Raw genomic sequence first — 21,677 nt, 5'->3', positions numbered from 1 at the left:
ATCATATCACGACCATCACTGCTTCCAATGAGTTCAATTTTTAATTAATTCAAAGGATAGACCAGGAAATACAATCCAATAAGGATCCGTTAATTAACTTTGTTATGCATATTTGAATGTCGTCAAAGTCTAATAGAATATTATTCCACAATGATCGAAGTCTACAACAAGATTTCAGTTATGAATGTCTTTTTGGGAAAATTTTGGTAACATAATCGTTACGGCATACACCGTCACAGTGATAATACGTGTGATATATAATAAAATATATACGGTGTACGAGGCTTCAAAGTATATTATATTCGGGGAAAGGTTAATAACCTCGATTAAAGTCATCAATTAAGCAACTAAATAGCTATGCATGTACACAATTTGTATTTTACTAGACGGTAGACAGTAGACATCAACTCGAAAAATATTTAAGTTTATATTATGCTGTCAAGCAACACACGTTCGATATATATAACCAATTTTTTTGTTTTGTTTCGTATTATTATTTGTCTTCACACAAGAAAATGTGACCGACGAATGCATATATCATCTAAAAATAGTTTTGAATCTAACGCCTAAATTAATCAAGGTCACCCACTCATCACTCACAGCCACCCAATCACGTTGTTGATAAATTTTAAGAGCAGAAAAAAAGTGTTTTTTCTTCCTTTCAATTAAAAACAACAACTAAAAATGATTATGAATGTTTGTTGTTGCTGCTGCTGATAATGAAGACCGTATTTTCATTAATTCAATTCTTCACAACTATTTTCCAAACATTTAAATTTTATAATATGCAATGTATAATGTACACACCGTATTATATAGACACTACACCATCAGCTGAAGTGCGTTTTATGAATTAGATAAGTGTGTGTTTTTCTCACATCACATCAATTTATAATTTTTACTAAAAAAATTTTTTTTTCTTTTTTACAATTTTTTTTCTATTTCATCGTTATTGTATAACAATAACAACAGCGAAAATAACTCAAAAATCAAACTTACTCTATTCTGTATTTTTTTGTGTGTTTTACCAAGAAATTCTAAAAATAAATCCACTCGCTTGACGACTGCGATGACGATATGTTTAGATTACAGCAAATAAAAAACAAATTATATAAAAAAGAACCATAGCCTCTTACTCTTCGGATACTTTTGTATGTACAAACAATATTTTCAATCATGTGTGTACTGCACACAATCTGCATATGTATGAATATGAATATTTTTGTTGTAGTATTTTATGTTCGGCGTTTTTTTTTTTATTCTCTTCTGTGCACAAGTTTAATTCAACAAATTAAAAAAAGGAGAATTGATGATTGTATTCACCGCTCTATGATAATGTATATAAATATATAAAATAAAAACTCACTCACTCGAATCAACAGAATCAATTTTTTTTAGGATGATGCAAAATGTTCTGGCTTTTCTTTCTTTTCTTTTTTTGAGACAGAGCGAATGTAATGTTGCTATTGTTTTTTTTTTTCGTATTTATTTATTATTTGACACCCACACAATGTTGGATTATTCTCGTTATATTTTGTTTAAATTGTAAATAAATTGTATAGTAGAACCAACATTTTTTTCTGATTTTTTTTTTCTTTCTTTCACAAATATTTCAATTTAGAAACTTTTTTTTTTTCTTGTGTTAATGTTACGGCAAAAATATTTATAAATATTCGTACACAACACACTATTTACTGATGACTTTAGAGAAATTCGCGTAAAAACGTAAAGACCCGGTATTATAAATAGCTTCACAGTAAATTTAATATACACACTGGTACTCCCTAATGTGCACAACTCTACCGAATGAATGGCAATATATAAAAAAAATTTGAAACGATTCAAAAACACGAGCAAATTCTCAAATTTGCTATTTTTAATTAGATTTTTTTTTGTATCAAAATTTTTTGATTAAATTTTGCGAGAAACAAAAAATTTAACTCAACTTATCTATCTGTTAGAATTGGAAAAAACTAGAATACCACCGCAAAACACGTGTAAAATTGTTGAAACACAAAGTAATATAGAAAGAGAGCAGAAACACTCTACGGTTTGACTGTTTTGTTTGACTGACGTAAAGCGACTGCGGTATACTACTATATCTCTGCTTTATGTTACAACCCAACGAAATGTGTTACTTTGCTGTCATATTCAAAAGGAAGAAAATTTTTTTGTGCGTGCATGTTTTAAAACTGCTAAAATGTTCGAAACACACGAAACATTATTACAGATATATTAAATTGTGTGTATAGAGGTGTGTATATACAACACGGAGCGTTTTGTATGCTTTATATCTGCGGGGTGTTTGTGTGTTGGATTTGTTTTGCGTTTTGAGATGGTATTGATGTGTAGAGTTTTTAAACTTTGATTTTGGGTCTGTGCACAATGAATCACTTGTGATCGCAATACAACAGATAGAGGAGACACATTGTTATTGAGCCATGGCTTTTAACGCTTTTTGGTTCTCGGTGTCACTTAGAATTTTATTGATGGTTGCACGGATTATTGATTCTTGGGATGATGTGTTTAAGGTCATTTTCGGTAATGCTTTTTTTCTTCAGCGGTTCGAATAACTCTCTACTTTTGTAAAAAAAACCAAGCGTATCACAATAGAATCATTAAATCGGTTACTTCTGTAGTCGTCGATAATCGTTTCTGAAGGAATTAATTTCAAAAAACCAACAAACCTCCTGGTTATTAAATGTAAAAGAATGTCCAACTTATTCGTATTATTATATAAGTCGGAAAATGTCGGTAAACTTAGAGTAATTTTGAATATAAATTATACTATTCATCAAGACGTCAAGTGCTTTGTGTCGTGCGTTGTAACGATTTAATTAGGCATTCCAAAGTTAATCTACAACTTTACCTCTTTTTATAGAACAATCGTGTATGGAGTGTATAGAGCCCCGTTGTGTCTTTGTAGCGCGGTTATTATTTCAGTCGGTTTAAATATAATTTGTAAAAGCAAAAGCCTCTATAAAGCTATGTTAAACCTTTTTCCAAAGCATTTTAAAGGCCAGCTATGTCATGACACGACATGAATGTAAGGCGATGAGAGTTCCGGTTATATGTTATCTTAAATAGACGTCAAAACTAATGAAGTAAAAGATTCTCTATCGATTTGTTACTAATCCTATCGATCTAAAGAAATCATAAGACTCAATAACTTTACTGGTCATATGCTTGACGGTCACTAAAAGGTTTTAAAGTGCCCATACAGCGTTTATATGCACTAACAAAATTTATAAAGAAAGAGCAATTTTCTATCGGGCTATACATCTATGTCGGCTGTATGCTTTTATATATTTCCAGAGAAACTCCATCATAAAATCCTCGCTTCCATCTAAAAATGCCTGATATCGGAAATTTCTTATTGAGAACACATTTTTATCGGTTAGTCTCATTTATTTATTGAAGCGAAATCATGTCACATTTTGTGTTTTGTTTTGTTTTTTTCCTTCTCTTCTCGACGACCGAATCTATTGTTCTATGCTCAATATTATGGAAGTGGATGATAAGATTGCATGGAAACATAGATGTATCTAATTGGTTCTGTAATGCTTGGATGTGTATTTAATTACTTAAAAGATAGTTCATTGGGATGGGGCATGGGGAGATCAATACGCTGTACTCTGTTGCGAAACAATTTGTCCGAGAAATATTTGCTTGGATGAACCGAGGAGATATCTGATTACAACAAGAAAAAAAATATTTATTCCAAGACCAGATCGGTTCAATAACATAGATTGACGAAATTATTTAACTTAAATCAAATAAAACGCCTGTATCATCATGGTCAGCATGGTCCATCAAAAAATCGTCAAAACTCATTTGATCGGTCGGAGCAGTCGTATCTTCTAAACTCAACTCCGGAGCTATGTTCCAAATGGCATTTTGTAATTCAATATCATCAACCGGAAATGATGCTGGTGGAGTATTCACAGATTTTCCCGGAGTGGGAACGGTTTCCAATTGCTGCGATGGTAGCGTTTCTTTCGTAGGCTCCGTTTCCATACGCGCTGAAGTGCCAAGATCTTCAACAAAAAGCAACAAATGTTCAAACACTAACAAACACTTCGACAAACAATGAAAAACTGTTTTCTCCAACCTTTTGCACCGGCCGTTGTATTGTACGGAATATTTTCGCCAAAAAACGATTTCAATTGCTCCTCAGTGGCTGAACCATAACATCCATTTATTCCTTCAAACGATTGAATTGGTATGGTGTCCAATGGATTCTCGTACACATTAGCAGGAACGACGACAACATAGGAACTATCGCCTTCGTGAACAACTTCATCTGCTATCTTTTTCAAAGTCCGTAGCTCCAATTTCATTTTCAATTTCATTCTCGACAATTGCAGCTTCGATAAGTTTATGCACTTGCTATGACACGGATCGAGAAAACATTTTCGTTTCTGTGTGGCGCTCATCGTGTATTGTTTGATAGAATAATTTATATTTTTACTGAAAATGTCACGACGACACGGCGTGAGGTGCAAGTTACAGACAAATTGTTTTACTGTCAAAACCGTCAAAAAAAATTTTATCCCCACCATTAATTTTGGACAGCAAAGGCAACATGTGAGGTGAGAGACAATTGACACCGTAGAGCTTAAAATAGCGTATCCAAGGTACTGTTTCTATGTACAAGGTTGCGCAAAGGATTGGGATACACGATGCATACCAGCATAGCACTGAACAAAGCACTAGAACAGAATTTTCAAGAGGGGCCTTCTCGACGTAGTAGTCCAAATTTCTCATACAAAAATAAATAAATTAATTGGAACGCAGTAGCATTTTTCAAAAATGAAGGGCCAAATGACCGTTAAAAAAATCTGTTCTAGTGCTTTGTTCAGTGCTATGATACCAATGACCATTAAACTTCGTATCTATTATAATTCAATGCCACGACGTAGTAAATTAAGTACCGGTAGGAGTAGGAGCGGTTACTTTTCCGAAAGTCAAATTAGGAACCTTGAGATATGTTTAAATTAAACTTGGTTCTTGGCCCACAGCAAAATAGTAATGTGCTATTATTTGTAAACATTTGCGCTCACTTTAAAAAAATCTAAACCTACTTATGAGTTACAGGTCTTTCGTTAAATCAGCCACTTCTGCTTGGGTTTACTATGTCGCGTCAATGCGATTATCGCATGTGGGTGGAAAGAATAACATAAATTGGACTAAAATAGTCCGTTCTCACTCACTGTTGAAAATATTTAGATAAGAAACTGATTTGTGACTATTTCGTTTTTTTTAGCTCAGGGTTGTCATTATAAGAGCTATGTTTGGAAACTGTAACTCAAATATAATAGATTTTCGTAAATTTCCATTACAATTTCGTCAATGTAAGCGATCTATAGGTTTGTTCCAAGTAATTCGCCTAATCGGTTGGCCTGTAGAGGTGCCACATTTTTTTTTATAGTACTTCAAGTTAGATTGACTATTTTTTTTGTAACAACTTCACATTGATTCATTCCCATGAAATGTCACAGCGAAACACGAATTTCGACAGGCCTAACGAACCCGATTTAACTCACAGCGAGGCGAGACTCACAGAGATCGGTTTCCATATAAATATTGATGAGGTCATGTCTATATGGATGAAATTTGACAGTAGTTTGACAATTCTGTTGTAGCTCCTTAGAATTGTAACGCATACTGGAGCTACGCTGTGTGTTTAATTTAAGAAGTTTTTTTTTGGAAATAAATGAAAATTGAAATTGAAATTGAATTCGTATGGCACTGGAACAGACCAATCTAGCAAACAAACCCTCAGCTCTTTGTGTCAAATTCTTGTATTATTATTATTTATTATTTATTTCTTTGTATTCTACAAACACTATTCCAAATTTTGACTGACTACGCAGTAATGTACATGTAAATTTCAAAGGCTACTTGATTCTTTCACCACCTTATAAAAGTTGTTTGGTTGCTAGAAAGGGCGGTAACATTGACGAAATTGTAATAGAAATTTACGAAAATCTATTACATTGAAGCTTTAGTTTCCAAGCGTCATTTTCCTATAGCTGTAAAGTTGGTTAAAAAAATAGAATGCTGTCGTTTGTAATTTTATGACGAACTGTACTAGAAATGTAAAAGAATCATACAATAATCTATTACATTTGAGCTTTAGTTTCCAAACAGATTTACCTATAACTAATGTCCTCTTATAATGAAAAACCGAAGCTAAAAAATCAAAATATAAACTGTGACATTTCATAGATATTACAAGAGTTAAGTTATTTCAACTGAAAATAGAGCGCAAAGAATGAAGTAACGAAAAAAATGTGGTGCATCTACTGCATCTACAGGTCAACCGAAGTATCCTATAAAATTTCATGGAATTTTACCAGAGTGAAGTTATATCACCTGAAAATGTGTATAACGCAAAGAATGAAGTACTGAAACAAAGTTGGAGCACCCGTAAAGGCCACTATCCTATAGGCCTTCATTTTTTACTGCCATCGTTGTCGATAACATATGGAGAGCCGTTTTTCTCTTATGCACTATTGAAACAACTATTAAATGATGTTCACGTGGAAGAGAACAAAATAAATTGTATCCAATCGATCTTGTGAATATTTCAAGAACATTATCCATCTAACCTACAGCAATTAGGATAGGAAGCTGAGTTGTTCACACAAAAAACATTTAATAAAAACCAAAAAAATTCTATATTTCGTTTAATTATTCAAAAGTTATTGCTGCGTTTTAAAACATTATGAATCAGTGATTGACCTACAGTTTATGACTAATTCATTCTTTGTTTTTGCTTGAATACAATATTCAAGAGAATTCATCACTTTTTTTATGCACCAGTGAACTGTAACTGTATATGCCTATTTTCAATATATGGTTATTTATACCTGCGATTAATACCACATAATATTGAATTTAAGATGTGGCGTCTCATAGAAGCAGAGAGTACAAAATTACTAAAAAATTTATTTCGGTTTTTCCTTTGTATATATTTTACTGAAAAATGAACAAGGGACATGTTTCACTCTATCTGTACCAGCTTTTTACGCTTCAACGTCTTACTAGACTACAGCGTCGAAAGGGGATAAGACATCTAGCAAAGGATTTTTTTAAATATTTACAGCACATTCCTCCCATCTTCATAACTTCACTGGGAATCATTACGTTTTTCATCAAATGTAGACGGCGCGAAGACAAGCGATAAGCTCCGCTGAGCACCATATTCGTTCATAAAATAGCAAAATGTGTGACAACTAAAATGTGACTCATGCTGGGGTGAAAGAACAAGCTGAATAAATAATGATCTAGCATCTAATCCATCAGTGCAGATTATAAAATAAAATATGAAAGTGTTGGAGAAATAGTGACTCAGATCATATTTCCTCCTTTAAAGCTTTCCTTCATAACTCTCGACAGTGTTCTTCTCTAAATTAATCTGAAACCAGAAACACCTACCAAAATGGATTTCTTTATCCTTAGGCGATTATCTGGGACCGTTAGAAATCCAATGGGAACATGTAATAGGAAAACAAAGAGAAGATAATAAAAATTGTTTGGTATGTCTGTCAGGTTTCTGGTCTGCCCAATCATTTAATTTAGATTTCAGATAAAGTAAAGGTCAAAATTGGTTGAGTCAGGTTTAGGTCAAAAAAGGATCAGTTTACAGGTAAACCTGACCTGTTTCGAGGTTTAAATCAGAATTGGAGACTGTGTCGCTCAGTATGAGACTTTCGATATGTCAGCCTAAATATTACCTTAAACCAGATTGACCTGAACCTGATTTTAAAAATATTATGTGAACCTGACCACGGCAGAGTAAAATAAACCAGGCAGGAGCGATTCATTTTCGAAACGTCAAATAAGTGACATAAATGAAAAATTTTATTCGCAAAAAATATGGGGCTACTAGATTATTCAGGTCCCTTGTCAACCAGTCGTGAACTGACCTATAGGTTCCAAATGTAAGACTTAGTACCTCATCTTATGATAGTAATACGTTCAAAATTAGCTTTAGTTTAGAGTTTAAATATTGATGATGCCATTCTGATGCAAATCGTCAAAATCTGTACTAGCTTTCGATCTAAAGAGGAATCTAAACATGGCTAAATTGTTGCCTACATTTCGGGCCATATTATTATTATTTTGATGATATTTAATTTTGGACTCGTATTTTTTTTGGCAAAAGTACGACCATCGTTTGGTGTTAAAATGTGTTAGCTTCCAGTGAAAATTTAAATGTTTGTGGCGATGTAACCTAACTCCGATAAAATGCAAAAAATGTGTCAATTTTCGTGACGTCTATTTGAAATATTTTAGTTCATCTCTTTTGACATTTTGACATTAGAGCGTGTAAATGGTTTTTTACAGTGTATTACAGTTTTATGACACACTGTCAAGTTTCAGTACCATATTTACAGTACCACTCATGCTTGAAGTGCGTTGAGCTCGTCATTTTCTTCTTGTCGTTCTTGTCGTTTGTCAAAACATGAGAAAATTTTCCGAAAATGAAGTTAACTGCGTTCTTTCTGCGTTACAAACAAAAATGTCGAGGATATAGTGGCCCTCTTTTCTTCAAATCAACATTTTAAGCCTTCGGTATATTCATATCACTCTCGCCGGTGTGACATAAGGTCGTCTGTGCAGCACTTAATTTGCAATTCAGAGTTAAATGCATACATGACAGCACAATAGTCTCATTTACGCATCGTAAAATTGTTACTTTTTTTTGAACCTGTCTGATATAAACAAACTTTTTTTTTGTAAATTTTTACTACACACATCTTTTTAACAACGAACACAAAGGCCAGAATGCTCGTCGATACAGAACAACAAAATAACAGAAAAAACCAACCCTATTCATATCATTCATAGTAAATTCTTTGTGTCGCTTAAGAGGGTCAAAAATCTTAACAATAGAAACATAATAATAACCACTTGAGATTTTTATAACATGTATCTAGCTGTACATTGGATGCACACATTGAATATATATGTAGACATGTAGAACTATTTTTTTTTTGTTAATTTGTAGGTGTTACCTTTAAAAGTAGTTTTTAGAATCAGAGTGCATTTCAGTGTGGGAATAAACAAGTTGAATGCTTTATTAACAAATGACCGACCGATCCAAGTGAAATCTCTGCTAGAAAAATGCTATAATTGTGTAAAGTTATGGCGCTATATGGGTCTGAACAACAAAAGAAATATTGAGAGAGAAAAATAAACGAAGAAAACTATTTTTCGGTTTATATTCTTTTTTCTGGTTATTCTTTGGTTCATTGTGATCAGATGTTGAGAAGATACTTGTTAAAAGAAATTCCAACAAAAGGATCAATGGTCAAAATACATAAATCAAGAATTACACTTTAAATGAATTGAAATGAAGATTCTTTTTCGGTGAAAATACTTACAGATGTAATTAAATTCATATTTTCCTGGTAAATATTAGAAAGAGAAAGAAAGAATTTGATTGAAAAACTGCGATAGAAAATTTACAAATAAATCACAAAATTTAAAAAAAAACATAGCTAACGCCGACCCGTCCGAAACACCTATTCATATCAAAAGCTTTTAATGTGGAACTCTTCATTTCTCTTACTTCATTTTCTTCTCTACTGAAAAGCTATTCGCCCTTTAAAATCACTTACATTATCCACTCTTTACCTTGTTATCATATACAAACAAATTGCCGGAGGCAATATAGACAGCCCCGTACGAAGTCAACTTTCATAAATTCCTATTTAAACAGCCATATACCGCTATATTTACCTATATTTTACTATAAATAAACATTTCACAGATGAATATGCGAATATATAGCTCTATATGCCTGTATATAGCTATATATGCCTGTATATAGCTCTATATGCCTGTATATAGCTCAATATAGCTGTATATAGTTAAATATAGATGTCCAGTCCATATATGGAATGCCTGAAGCACCCCACACACATAACCAATTACTTCTATGTTGACAAAAACTCTCTAAGTACCATTTTTCCCAATACATATCACTTTTAATAAAATCCAATATGTCCGCCGGCAGCCATTTTGTTAGAAGACCGGAAATAGTACAAACGCTTTACATTCGTTAATACCTTTCAAACAAAAAAAAATCATGAAATTCGGTTAAAATTTACTCGAGATATTGACAAAATACTCCACGTTCACTGTACGGCCGAGTAGCCAGATAACAGCTCACTCCAAGAGACCTCGCTCATGCTCCGGTGAACATAATTTCATAATTTTTTTCCCTGTTTGGTATGGCTTGAAAAAAATTTTATTCGACCTCTCGTGGACATGAAATGTTTTTAGTGGCTTTTGTAGATGGCGGCACCACGAGTAAGAATAACATAACAAGAAAATATTTCGATGGGAAAATTTTTAATTAAATCGATTTTTCGAAGCTTCGAAGACTATTCGGACTCTAGTGGTGACTCGTTTGATCACAAAAATAAAGTGGCTGTTTAGCCTGAGGTCTAAGCTTTACACCTATACCAATCATGATAATCATAACTACAAACAAACATTTTTTATGAAGCAAAGACATTCAACTAGGTTACTGCGAATTTGAAAGGGTATATCAAATGTTGATGATTTCTATTTTGTCTCAAAAAGTATTTTTAGTTATTCGGCAAATTGTTCAAAATCAAAATTGTTGGCAAAATGAAGGTATTGGCAAGGCTGTAAACTCTGGAGAGGGAGGTCATGCGATGCAGATACACGGGTGACACACGACGCTTCAGACTAAAAATTCACCACAACATACAAATTTGATTTTGGTTATCTGCCTAGAACGATAATCTCGATGTTATCCCTCTAGGGCAAATTTATTTATTTTGATATATCTGTTCTCGGCAGATAAAATAGCGTATGCATCTGTGTTCTAAATGTTTATATTGACGATTTGGATTATTTAGCTGCGCCTTCGGCTCAGTAATTAACTTCCAAATCGTAAAAATAAACATTTTAGTCAGAGGTGCATAATCTAAATCTACATATCTATATATGAATACCTTTCTCGCATATCTAAAAAAATGGCGATCCTGCGTGACCTTCCAAAAGTTTACAAACTCAATTACAATTTTATTTGTTTTTATCCATCATCACTCCATCAAAAAACAAACCTTGCATTGTGATACGTAATCCGTGATACGGCCAGTGCCGCACTGGCTCAAAAAAGCCCTTCGAGCCCATTGAATGGAGAAATTTCTCGAAAAGCCCGTCGTCGTCATTTATCCATACAAAAATCAAAAGGCCCTTCGGGAATCGCCCAAACGCCCATAGGGCCAGTCCGGCACTGGATAAGGCCCTGGAGCTTTTAGTACCATGGTACTAATAATTGGTGAACTTAATCGTCTCTTATTTTACCACCTCAGAACAGTGAACAACTAATGATAATTTTCACAAAGAGACGTTTCTGAGGGGAACTGAAGGGTTTGTGGAATCATAGCCACAAGCTTTATCGGAAATTGTAACAGATTGACCGATATAAACGAATGACACTCTTTGGAAGTAATCCAACTCAAAATATTTTATTATTTCATTTTCGTGCAACTGAATTGTTAAACATTAACAAGAACTTACGTATAGAATTGGGTATCAATACGACCTTCGTAACGTTTCCGGTCGAGTTTGAAGCGTTCAGCCTTTACGATTTCCTTTGCTTCATCCATCGTTTTTACGGAATACAAACTGAAAATCAAAACATCATCCAGTTTCGGAAGATCTTTCCATACAATTTTAGCATTGCAACCTTTGGCGCTTGATGTGCACGGAGCCGCTCGTATCGGAGACGTCTTTTGAATTTGGTTCTTACGAATCTTAACCTTGCCATGAACGTAGCTGATTACATATTTAAACAGCTTCGTCAACGATGCGGCGGGAGCAGAGTTTGAGAAACCGCGGTTACCACATGTTGTTTCTCCATCACAGCCTTCCGTCTTGTACCAAATCAACTGACAGTGTGGACATCGTTTTATTAAATTCCGCGGATCTTGCTTGTCAAATAGATTGTAAGACATTCGGGGCACCACAAAATTCGTAAAATCGTCAATCAGTTGGACATTTTGGGCTTGCAATTTTATCGGAAACGTAAAGTAGTTCATATCGGTCATCTTTTCTCTATGTTCTTTCACAAAATCGTCGTACATCGTATCGAGATCATTCTTGAACTGGACCAGCAGCATATGAAGTAACTCGTCTCTATCGTCCGTTTCATCGAGGCTGCTATCCATGTCAGAGTTAATGTAGTCTTTTAAACGAGTTTCGAGCGCCCTAGCCTCATGTTGGTAAACTTGAAAGGACCGACTCATTTGAAATGTTGCCTCGAAGGTGTTGAAATTTAGTTGGAAATATTCATCGGATATCTGAATCTTTTCTGCTTTCATGTTCGATATGCACACGAACATACAATCAGCGATATCCGCACATGGACTTTTGCGGGAATAGAAAATGATATTTAAAACATCGGGACAATGCTTCGCAAACACTTTTACAATTCCATCGTAATCCTTTTCTGCGTTCTCCGATACATCCAAATGTGAAATCATCACGACGATCTTGTTTGCAAATAGGTGCACCGGTTGTGCATAGAATGTTTCGACCATTTTTTCGAAACGATTTTCATATCTTATGACAATAAAAATCGTATTGACAGCGGTAGCTGTTAAAGCTTCTCGTAATTGGAACGCATGTTTATACGTATTGGCCATGCTGTCCGTACCGGGCGTATCAATCAAAGAAAATGCATTCATTCCGAAACATACGTCGTTTCGAAATAACTTTTGAGTTACACTTCCTTCTCCAGCTCCAGCGTCGTGATTTGTTTGACATAACTTATTCGCCAAAGTCGTCTTTCCGGCTCCCGTATTTCCCATAATAATAGCGGTTGGCTTGTACGATAGCTCTCTCGCTTTGATATCGCTCTTGAATAACGGTTGATGCATGATGAAGTCACGATGGTTTATCCTGAAAATGCGATTGTAATAATTAAGTGAAATATAATTTGTTAATGAGCGGACATACAATTAAGTCGTGATAGTTGTAAATTATTTATTTAAGCGTTTGGCGAAGTTTTATAATTTTTTTTTTAGCAGCAAATTATAATTGTAGTGTCGTCGACCGGTTAAAAGATCAGAAAGAAGGAAATTTTCTCCTTAGCCAACTTTGTCGAAAAATTTGTGACTGCTTTGATCAAAGCACTCGGCTTTGATCTTTTTACTTAATCTTTTACTTACAATATTTACCTCAATAAGAAATGATTTTACTTTACTAGTGAGGTAATGTGGCCTTTCCCTCACTAGTGAAGACCCTTTCCCTCGCTCGTAAAGTAAAACGCCATACTTTACGCGTGAAAAAATTTGATATCTCGTATCACGATGAGTAAAAGTACCTCGGGCTGAAGCCCTCGGATACTTTTACCCATCTGGATACGATATAACAAATTACTTCACTGGTATAGTAATGTACTATTAAATGATATAATATTCTACAGTGCCAAAAAAGTCAATCTTCTGATTAAATCGATGGATTTAATGACGCTACGCTTCAGTGGTAATAAATTTCAATTATTATCTGTACAGATTGAGACGAAATCTTTTACTTTATTTGTAATAACATTACCATATTACCACAGCCAGAGCTTATAGATAGCGGAAGCTACTCGGTTGGTCAATCTCAAATGGTACTTACCACTTCTCTTTACATACCACTTCTCTTTACATACCACTTCTCTTTACATACCACTTATCGAAACTAACCATACTTCTCGAGAGTTATGAGTCCTCGTAACTTTCACCCAATACTCTCTAACAAACAAACTCTCAGCTCTCGATAGGGTATTGTTTGACTTCATTGAAAGTCGTGAGCATCAGAGAGTAACAAATTCGGCTCCAGAAAAACGAGTTGTCGATAGAATTACAGTTCTGCTCCAAGCGATTTACGAACTCTACAGAGTTGATAAAACAGGATGTTAAACTAGTGAACAAATAAGTTGCCGCTACAATAATTTGTTTCTGTCGTTGCTGTCATTAACACCTTTCTGTTATTCATCACATCCAATACCCGCCCTAGCAACCAAACTACAATTATTAAGGTGGTAAATACGTTTATGAATCACTGCTACTTTGTTTGCTCGTGTTGTTTTTGTTGTTTTGAAGCCATATTACAAATCAGCGTTTCTCAAACTTATTTTCCCCCCTAAAGCGATTTTTTGAGAGAGTTTGGATGCTATAGCAACCAAACTACAATTATTAAGGTGGTAAATACGTTTATGAATCACTGCTACTTTGTTTGCTCGTGTTGTTGTTGTTGTTTTGAAGCCATATTACAAATCAGCGTTTCTCAAACTTATTTTCCCCCCTAAAGCGATTTTTTGAGAGAGTTTGGATGCTAGAGAGAGTATTGTCACATCCGATCATTTTCACCGTCAAAAGAACATTTAAAAACGCGAAAAATTCAAAAATGGAAATTTTGTTTTTATTGTCGCTGTTATAGTAAAGTGTGAAATTTTAATCATTTCCCCAAAAGGCGCTACAGTTACAACTGATTATAGGTTAAAATATGACGACCAGTCCTTTACATTTGTCTCCATTTCTAGTGGTAACCACTTCATTCGCCTGATCAACGCACTGTCTAGCACCGAAGCTGACTTTGACGTCACTCAAATACACCGAAGCTGACTTTGACGTCACTCAAATAGAGGACTGAACCGATCAAAGTTTTTGGCCTTCTAATTGAGTGATGTCTAAGTCAGCTTCGGTGCTTGACAGTGCTTTAACCTGATATTATTCACTGAAAATGGATTGACCCGAAATTTTATTGAAAAATTGCGCAATTTCAATTTTAGCGTTCGCTCGAACTGCTGTACTAGCCAATGCATGATTATCATCGTAAATTGTCAGCCTAATATGGTATAGACGATTGTGTCATTCAAAATTCGTTTTTAAGACCGATAAACAACTCACTTAACATCCTTTCCATGGGCAAGCAACGTCCGATAGTAAATTAATCCCTGCGACATTGGCACACGAATATCTTTCGTTCCCAAGTGAAGCAAAGTGGGACATTTAACTTGATGCACAAGATTGATGGGCGAATATAGTCGTAATTTCTCTGCGTCGGCAGTATTTTGTACGGTAGGGATCAGCAACATCGATTCATCATAAGACAATCCACCTTCAACGTAAACCCTGCAAGGAATAAATTATTAATAAAGAAACAGGATCATTGTCGTTGTATTACCAGTCAGTGATATCAGTTGTTCCAATATTGGGATTCAAATCCGTCACTGGATTTCTCGCAACAACGCCTCTGTAAAATTCCTGCGGAAGAGAGAATGGAAAATTGGAAAGTTTCAACGTTTCTTTGGCAAATGATGAATAATGCGAGGAATAATGTTACTGGATACTGAGATGAGAGGTGAAGAACAATAAATCCACCATGTGAGCCACCACACAAGAAGACCAACTTTGAATCGATATTGGGATTCGATTCAATCAATTTATTGACAAGTTCATGGACTTGCGGCACATCTAATTTACTGATGTGGCCATTAAGATTGCGTGTTGTGTCGAACCGAGTGCCAGTGCTGCCAGTATAATTGACTTTGAAAACGCCAAAACCTGAGAAAAATGGAAACGTTCACCAGCTCGTTCGTGCAGCTGTGTGTAGCTACGAATTTAAAAAATTACCAAGTCTGGTAAAGTATGCCGTATCGTGATCGAAACTATCGGAAAGAACGCCATGAGGACCTCCATGCGGCAGAACAATTAAGGGAATTTTGCCTTCACGCTGAGGCTCAATATAAATTGACGGTGGCATTATCTCTTCCGGAGGCAATTCCGTTGGTAGAAATTTAATTGTCGGCTCAGGCTCAAAGATGGAAGCTGATTTGCTTAGTGGAATTTTGACGAAATCTCCTGATTTGATGTCAACTAACTGTAGAGACGGAGTTTTTGTCGAACTACTACATGTAGTCAGTAGAAAGTTATCGGTAACCGATAAAATAGCCTGAACATCAGTGGGAAATTTCAGTTCCACATCGATTGCTGCAACGTAATACAGAGATGGTATGTTCAGCACTTAGAGATATGTTTTTTTTTTCTACTCACACAAACGTTCAGCTACGCGTTTGATATGTAACAAATAATTCCGAGCATTGTAGCTGGTCAGAAAATAGACATGATTACCATCCCGCGAAAAGCAAAACTTTGGAAAGCTATCGTACACCGCTGGAACTCCATGTTGAGTGTCACGACCCGATAGAAAAATAGTTTCTGCTTTGATGCCAGTCTAGGAGAGTTTTCATTTGTGAAATGCTTAAAATCTAAAAAAATGCAATTGTCTCACGTAGCGTGGATCGGTTGACGTTGGATAGATCTTGGAGGTTAAAATGTTGCGCGAGGAATTGTGTGGACCTAAAATCTCCCGATCTTGCCAAATGACATAGTCTTGAGATGGCGACACCCGAGGACATAGAGCAGCGCGTTTAGCACTGCTTAAATAGCCTAATAAAAGCGGTCAAATTGTGATAGTAACTTTAATATAGCTAATTGCACAGCACTGCTACTAGCACGAGCATAGAAAACATTCGGAGGCTGGCACTGCGTTTCTGTTATACAGATAGATGACTTGTTTTCGTTGTATGAGTTAAAACATACAATAAAAACAATCCTAAGCGGTAGCTCGTATCACTAAAGCCTCCAAATTTGACACTTGTCAATTCAGTGTTCATGCTAGTAGCAGAGCTGTGCTAATTGTCTTACGATGTCCATGCTCATCCATTTGAAAGACTCTACTCTCCCGATTGACACAATAAACAGAACCTAGACGCCAAGGCGAATCGATCATTGACAGGCCAATGAAGGAGGAATTTCCAACCCATTGTAAATCGCATGGAAAATCATTGTTCGGCAGCGTGTAGTATTGAAATCCATTGGTATCGAGGCTGAGAACGACAACTAAACTGTTGTAGCAGTTTTCCAATTGTTCTCCCCAATTTTGATAGAAATCGTATTCGTGACCCTATCGAATTCTAATTAAGATTAAAATCAATCGACATTTTCCGATTGTCTTACCCTTTCCACGCTGTCTTTGTCGGTGTCGTTGGGATTATCGAGTTTTCTACGTGCGTACGATGTCCAAAATGGATCCGACTTCTTAACTTTTCTCTCAGCCAAATACATTAACTTGTTCTCTTCGGGACTCCAGACCATTGTTGTACCCCAGTATCCTAAAATTGTTGGTCAACAAGTTCACAACAGATACTAACTGGATGGCTGTTAATTTAACCTGATGTATAGACTGCTTTATGACTTCCTAGTTCTTTCAAGTCATAGGTCTTCTCCAATGTATCTTCATTCCAAATCTGTAACAGATCATATGCATCGCCACCTGTTCCTATTTCCACGACAACTGCCTTTCTTTTACCAGAATTCGAGTAACAAGTTAGTTTACTGTGAATTATGAAAACCAAATTTTCCGTTTAATGAAAATATGCGAGAAAATTCTTCATCTTTATGTGAACACCTTTCAATAGGAGTTGGTGGTGTGTCAACCAAAATACGTTCGGATGCATTAAGCAGATCTTGAATTGGTTCGTTGATTGGCTTAATCAATGTAAAACACTTGGCGAATGTTTGCGACTTTTTCGTGGCTAGATTATCGACATTCCATTCACTTGTGATAACATATTTCTTGTCGTATTCAAAGAGTTGACCTTGTTTGATCGTAGGGATTTTGACTATATCTACCCAAGTAGATACAGATGTTTTTGTATGTCCAGTTGGAAGTGACTCCTCCATAATTAACCCTCAAAAACTGAAAGATTTAAAAAAATAAATTGTGCGTCTGATGCAGACTACAACTACTCTTGTATCTAAATCGAAATTGAGGTCTTGCCATACATTTTACAGGTAATAGAGAAGTCAGTGATAAGACTTTGAAAACACAAGGTGGTCGACATTAAAAAAAAAAAAATCAAAGTCTTATCGCACCATTATGTTTGATCAGAATCCGTCGAGTCAAAAAATAATTAATTTTTCAGATGACAGTCCAAATTCATGCATTTAGCGTTAATGTTACTTTGAGAAAAATCTGACGTTCTCTATTGGTAGCATACTCGTTTCATTTAGGCCCTAGGTACAGGTTATGAACAAGGTTTTATGAGCAAAGGCAGTATACTCATTTTTACAAACGTCATTTTTACGCACTAGTTCGTAAATATATTAAAAAAAACCATTTACGCATTACCGTTCAAAAAAAAATCCTGCCCCTAATTGGTGTCTACCTTGACTTCGTTCCTAATCCTAATCCTATACCGAAAGCCGGTATAGTTAGGAAGTTAACGGCCAAAACGTTTACAACTTGTGAATTCGCGTTTTGATGATTGAATATTGTTAAGGGTCGAAAAATTAAAGATCCTGGAAGGTGAGCCAAAAATTTCTCTCACTCCCCGCGCCCTGGCCGCCCTTTGAAGGTCATTTGCAGAGTCTTTTTGTATAAATTATCGAAGATAGAAAATCCGACCAAAATATATCGATATGGTACTCAAATGAAAGGTAAAGGACCGAACTTCATTTTAGGAAAAAAAATCACAAATTTTCCTTTTCTCATGAGTTTTTCACAGTTTTCCAGAATTTTACCTAAAAAGACGCTAAAATTCAAACTTTAAAGTTAAACAACTTTGCCAACTTAATTTCTAAAGAAAAATTTTGTTCGTTAGGTTTGTTGCCCATTCATTTCTACACACTTCCCACTATTTTCTTGATTTTTTTTTGTTGCTAGAGGGTCGGTTTTGGTACAATTTCCCTACACCTCTCAAAATGTAAGACAACATTATTCTGACGTATACAGGGCAGATAGATAGTTGGTTCTCAAGGATAAGTTGTAGCATTTTGTTAGCACAATTGTTTTAGAAAACCAACGAAATATCTGACAGACGCCATCTTGGAAAATTTCGCTAAAGAAGTAATACGATCATATAAAGGAAAACTAAAAATTTTTATTTAAATTTCTTTGGAATAATGTATCTTAATCTATTCAAACACCTTCGCCTTCGGCTCGTGCTGGAAACCTCTCATTCACTAAAAAGGTCCTTTAGCATAAGTTATAAACAACGTTTTGTTTATAGTGGGCCGGAAATGAGCGACGAAGTCGCGATATTTCAGCGCTAGATAAACAAAAGCTATTGCTCAACATTTATTCAAAGTATTTAGAGAATTAATCAATTTGACCTTTTCTATTGCTGTCACAATCTTAAAACAAACAAATTCGCCACCATAGAACGTAGCGTCTTTACAACAAAGTATTTTCAAAAAAAAGTGTTACTGATGGTGGTGAGTGAAGTATCGACTAATTTCTGTAAACTGCCCGTTTTCCTCAGAGTATAGATTATCTTACCACAAACAGTTTTGTTATATCTTTGTTAAAAACATAATTTCGACGTCGTAATCATCAAAAACATATTTACTTAACATGTCCCAAATGTAGCATTTTAGCATACAACTGAATGCTCTTCAGTTATCGTAGTACATAGAGGCTTTCTCAACCGACGTCAGCCAGATAAATTATTAACTTTGATCAAAAGCTTAAATAGAGACAACACAAATTGACTTTAAGCTCAGTACACAGTACCTTAATGTGTACCTTGTGAAATTTCAGTTAGAAAATGGATGGCATATATTCGGAACGTAATACTAGTTTTACGTTAGATAATACTTGTAACGAAACGACGGTACTATTTCATTTCATTTCATTTATTTCATCTTAAAAAAATTCTGTTTTACATGACCTGCGTAACTCTAGTTTGCATTAAACAATTCAAAAGAGCTACTATGAATTGTAATACATAATTATGAACCGGTAAATAATCCCGGCATCGTATTACCCAATACATTTTCATTCAAAATACTTAGCTTTTCAATTTTAGAAATGCACAAACTTAAAAATGCAAAAGCAACACTAAAGCATGATTATAATCTGCGACTACAGCACTCCTTCAATATTATTTTTGTCAAATGAAAATTTATTTAATAATTGACCGGTTTAGTCTTACGAAGCAACTCTATTAAAAACAAAAATTTTAATCAAAATATTTAAGAGTTCACACTGTTTGATTGTGTATTATGAACTGTATATGCGAAGCTATATACATTGGTGCCGACACTTTTATATAAACAAATTTTATTCAACTGAATCAGCTGAGACGGTACACATTTATATACAAAGATGCATAAACGCTACAATGATTTATTTATATATTCCCAACTCATATCATTGATGTTAGACAAAAGCATTGCATGGACTAAGCCACCTTATATATTATAATAGGGGATTACAAATAGCCACACACAAAACCATACAACACAAATCATAAATTGTGATAAGCCGGAAAGTATACATTGCTCACGGTGTTTAACAATGTAAACAAAATTGTATAAACCAACAAAAAGGAGATTCATCTTTCCCATGCCATGTACTCACCGAAAATCGGGAAAATTCACTTCAACAAAAATTAAAAGTTTTACTCGAAATAATCAGATTTTAAACAAAAAGTTGAGAAAATTCTGTCGTTTTGTTTGTTAATATTGCCGAGAAGGTGACAGACTTAAGTATATTTTTATCGTTCAGATAAACATCCAACACTTGTGTGTTGTTCAACTGTGTCTTATCAAATGAAATGTCTATATAATGTATGGTGTCTTCAGTCCCAATCGTCACAATGTATGAATATGAATACAGACGCAATGAAAAAAATGAAAGTAATGCAATTTTGACAACTGGAGATGGAGCAGATTGTCGATGTACATTAGTGATGAGACAAAATTCAAATCCCGTCATTACTTAATGCTTACGTTCTCGCCATCTTATTTCGATCTTCGAGCGTTCACAATTTTTATTACGGAGGTCGCTGTATATTCCGTTACACTTTAAAATTGAATAACAGGAATAATGATAAGATTCTCCATTTCTTGTTTCCTTTTTGAACGAATTTCTAACGGTAATGATAGCTTCAGTATTGCGAAATTTAATTAGCTAACATTCAAAGAACTTGGAACTCTACTTTTTCTTTAAGTATCTTGGTTATAACCCGTATTTTCCACCTAGACGTCACTTTCACATTCACTTTTTACGGTGACTCGTTTTAATCCAATTATATTAGCCTCATTGACTTATTTAATGTGGGTGGGTGGAATATATCAGTTTTATCTGAAAAACGACCGCCAATCAACTTTTTGCAGTCAAACAAGTCACGAGTACAGATCTCGAATATGTCACGTACTTTCAACAAATACAAAATTTCTTACTTCATTAGCTTGGACAAACATTTTGATAGTATAAGACCATAATAGACAAAGCTCGACGCTTATTTTTGTTGTCATTGTCGATAACAAATAATAATGTCTGCAAAACGTTCACAGTGTGCCTAGCATACATAAGAAATTTACCGTTGTAGATGCTCGAAAATACTTTCTACTTTTCTCCAAGCAGACTCATGAGTACGAAGGTAATGAAAAACAAGAGCTCTAGCATGAAAGTAAATGATTTCAATGTGACTGTCCAATGAAATCTTATAAACTATTTGGAGTCGATTTACTCAAACACGAACCGAGCTCTTTTCCAAATATTTACGTAGTTAAGTTGTACAGACGGACGTGAACTTCGAAAAAAAAGATTCATGCTCTTATCAT

General features: G+C 34.9%; 4 protein-coding genes across 9 annotated transcripts in view; all 4 read right to left on the bottom strand.

The window, feature by feature from the left end:
- Positions 1-8,747, bottom strand: part of LOC119068144 — a 50,590-nt gene extending 41,843 nt beyond the window's left edge. Inside the window, exons 1-3 of one of the 3 annotated variants that reach the window (XM_037171607.1) lie at positions 8,735-8,747; positions 2,194-2,195; positions 1,371-1,624 (exon numbers count right to left, since the gene is read on the bottom strand). The gene's annotated coding sequence lies outside the window, so the exon portion shown is untranslated. Of the gene's footprint in view, positions 1-999; positions 1,347-1,366; positions 2,095-2,193; positions 2,196-8,734 lie in introns of those variants that run through there. The other 2 variants (XM_037171608.1, XM_037171609.1) reach the window with 2 other exon arrangements.
- On the bottom strand, positions 3,413-4,523 carry LOC119068149. 2 transcript variants are annotated; one of them, XR_005086096.1, is made up of 3 exons: positions 4,112-4,523; positions 3,698-4,037; positions 3,414-3,649 (listed from the first exon to the last, which is right to left on the bottom strand). XR_005086096.1 is itself a non-coding variant. In XM_037171621.1 (2 exons), exons 1-2 carry the CDS (start codon positions 4,434-4,436, stop codon positions 3,763-3,765), a joined length of 600 nt encoding a protein of 199 aa, XP_037027516.1. In that variant the 5' UTR covers positions 4,437-4,523; the 3' UTR covers positions 3,413-3,762. The 2 variants fall into 2 exon arrangements, 1 of the variants encoding a protein (XP_037027516.1); XM_037171621.1 differs by having other exon boundaries at positions 3,413-4,037.
- A 2,757-nt stretch (positions 8,748-11,504) lies between the features above and the next one.
- On the bottom strand, positions 11,505-13,183 carry LOC119068147. Its single transcript, XM_037171618.1, has 2 exons — positions 13,012-13,183; positions 11,505-12,954 (listed from the first exon to the last, which is right to left on the bottom strand). Exon 2 carries the CDS (start codon positions 12,930-12,932, stop codon positions 11,568-11,570), a length of 1,365 nt encoding a protein of 454 aa, XP_037027513.1. The 5' UTR covers positions 12,933-12,954; positions 13,012-13,183; the 3' UTR covers positions 11,505-11,567.
- A 1,576-nt stretch (positions 13,184-14,759) lies between these two features.
- Positions 14,760-20,703, bottom strand: LOC119068143 (acylamino-acid-releasing enzyme-like). Of its 3 annotated transcripts, XM_037171606.1 has the most exons (13): positions 20,470-20,703; positions 17,515-17,797; positions 17,278-17,441; positions 17,064-17,218; positions 16,752-17,010; positions 16,336-16,493; positions 16,098-16,278; positions 15,985-16,034; positions 15,678-15,924; positions 15,388-15,608; positions 15,229-15,308; positions 14,952-15,176; positions 14,760-14,889 (listed from the first exon to the last, which is right to left on the bottom strand). In XM_037171606.1, exons 2-13 carry the CDS (start codon positions 17,787-17,789, stop codon positions 14,772-14,774), a joined length of 2,133 nt encoding a protein of 710 aa, XP_037027501.1. In that variant the 5' UTR covers positions 17,790-17,797; positions 20,470-20,703; the 3' UTR covers positions 14,760-14,771. The 3 variants fall into 3 exon arrangements, with proteins under 3 accessions (XP_037027501.1, XP_037027499.1, XP_037027500.1); XM_037171604.1 differs by having other exon boundaries at positions 15,678-16,034; positions 20,470-20,700; XM_037171605.1 differs by lacking the exon at positions 20,470-20,703 and having other exon boundaries at positions 15,678-16,034; positions 17,515-17,805.
- Between the last annotated feature and the right edge of the window lie 974 nt (positions 20,704-21,677).

The sequence above is a fragment of the Bradysia coprophila genome, assembly GCF_014529535.1.
Source record: "Bradysia coprophila strain Holo2 chromosome X unlocalized genomic scaffold, BU_Bcop_v1 contig_173, whole genome shotgun sequence".
Lineage (NCBI taxonomy): Eukaryota > Metazoa > Arthropoda > Insecta > Diptera > Sciaridae > Bradysia > Bradysia coprophila.
Note: the sequence above shows the minus strand (reverse complement) of the source record. Positions and strands in the feature narration are given on the sequence as shown.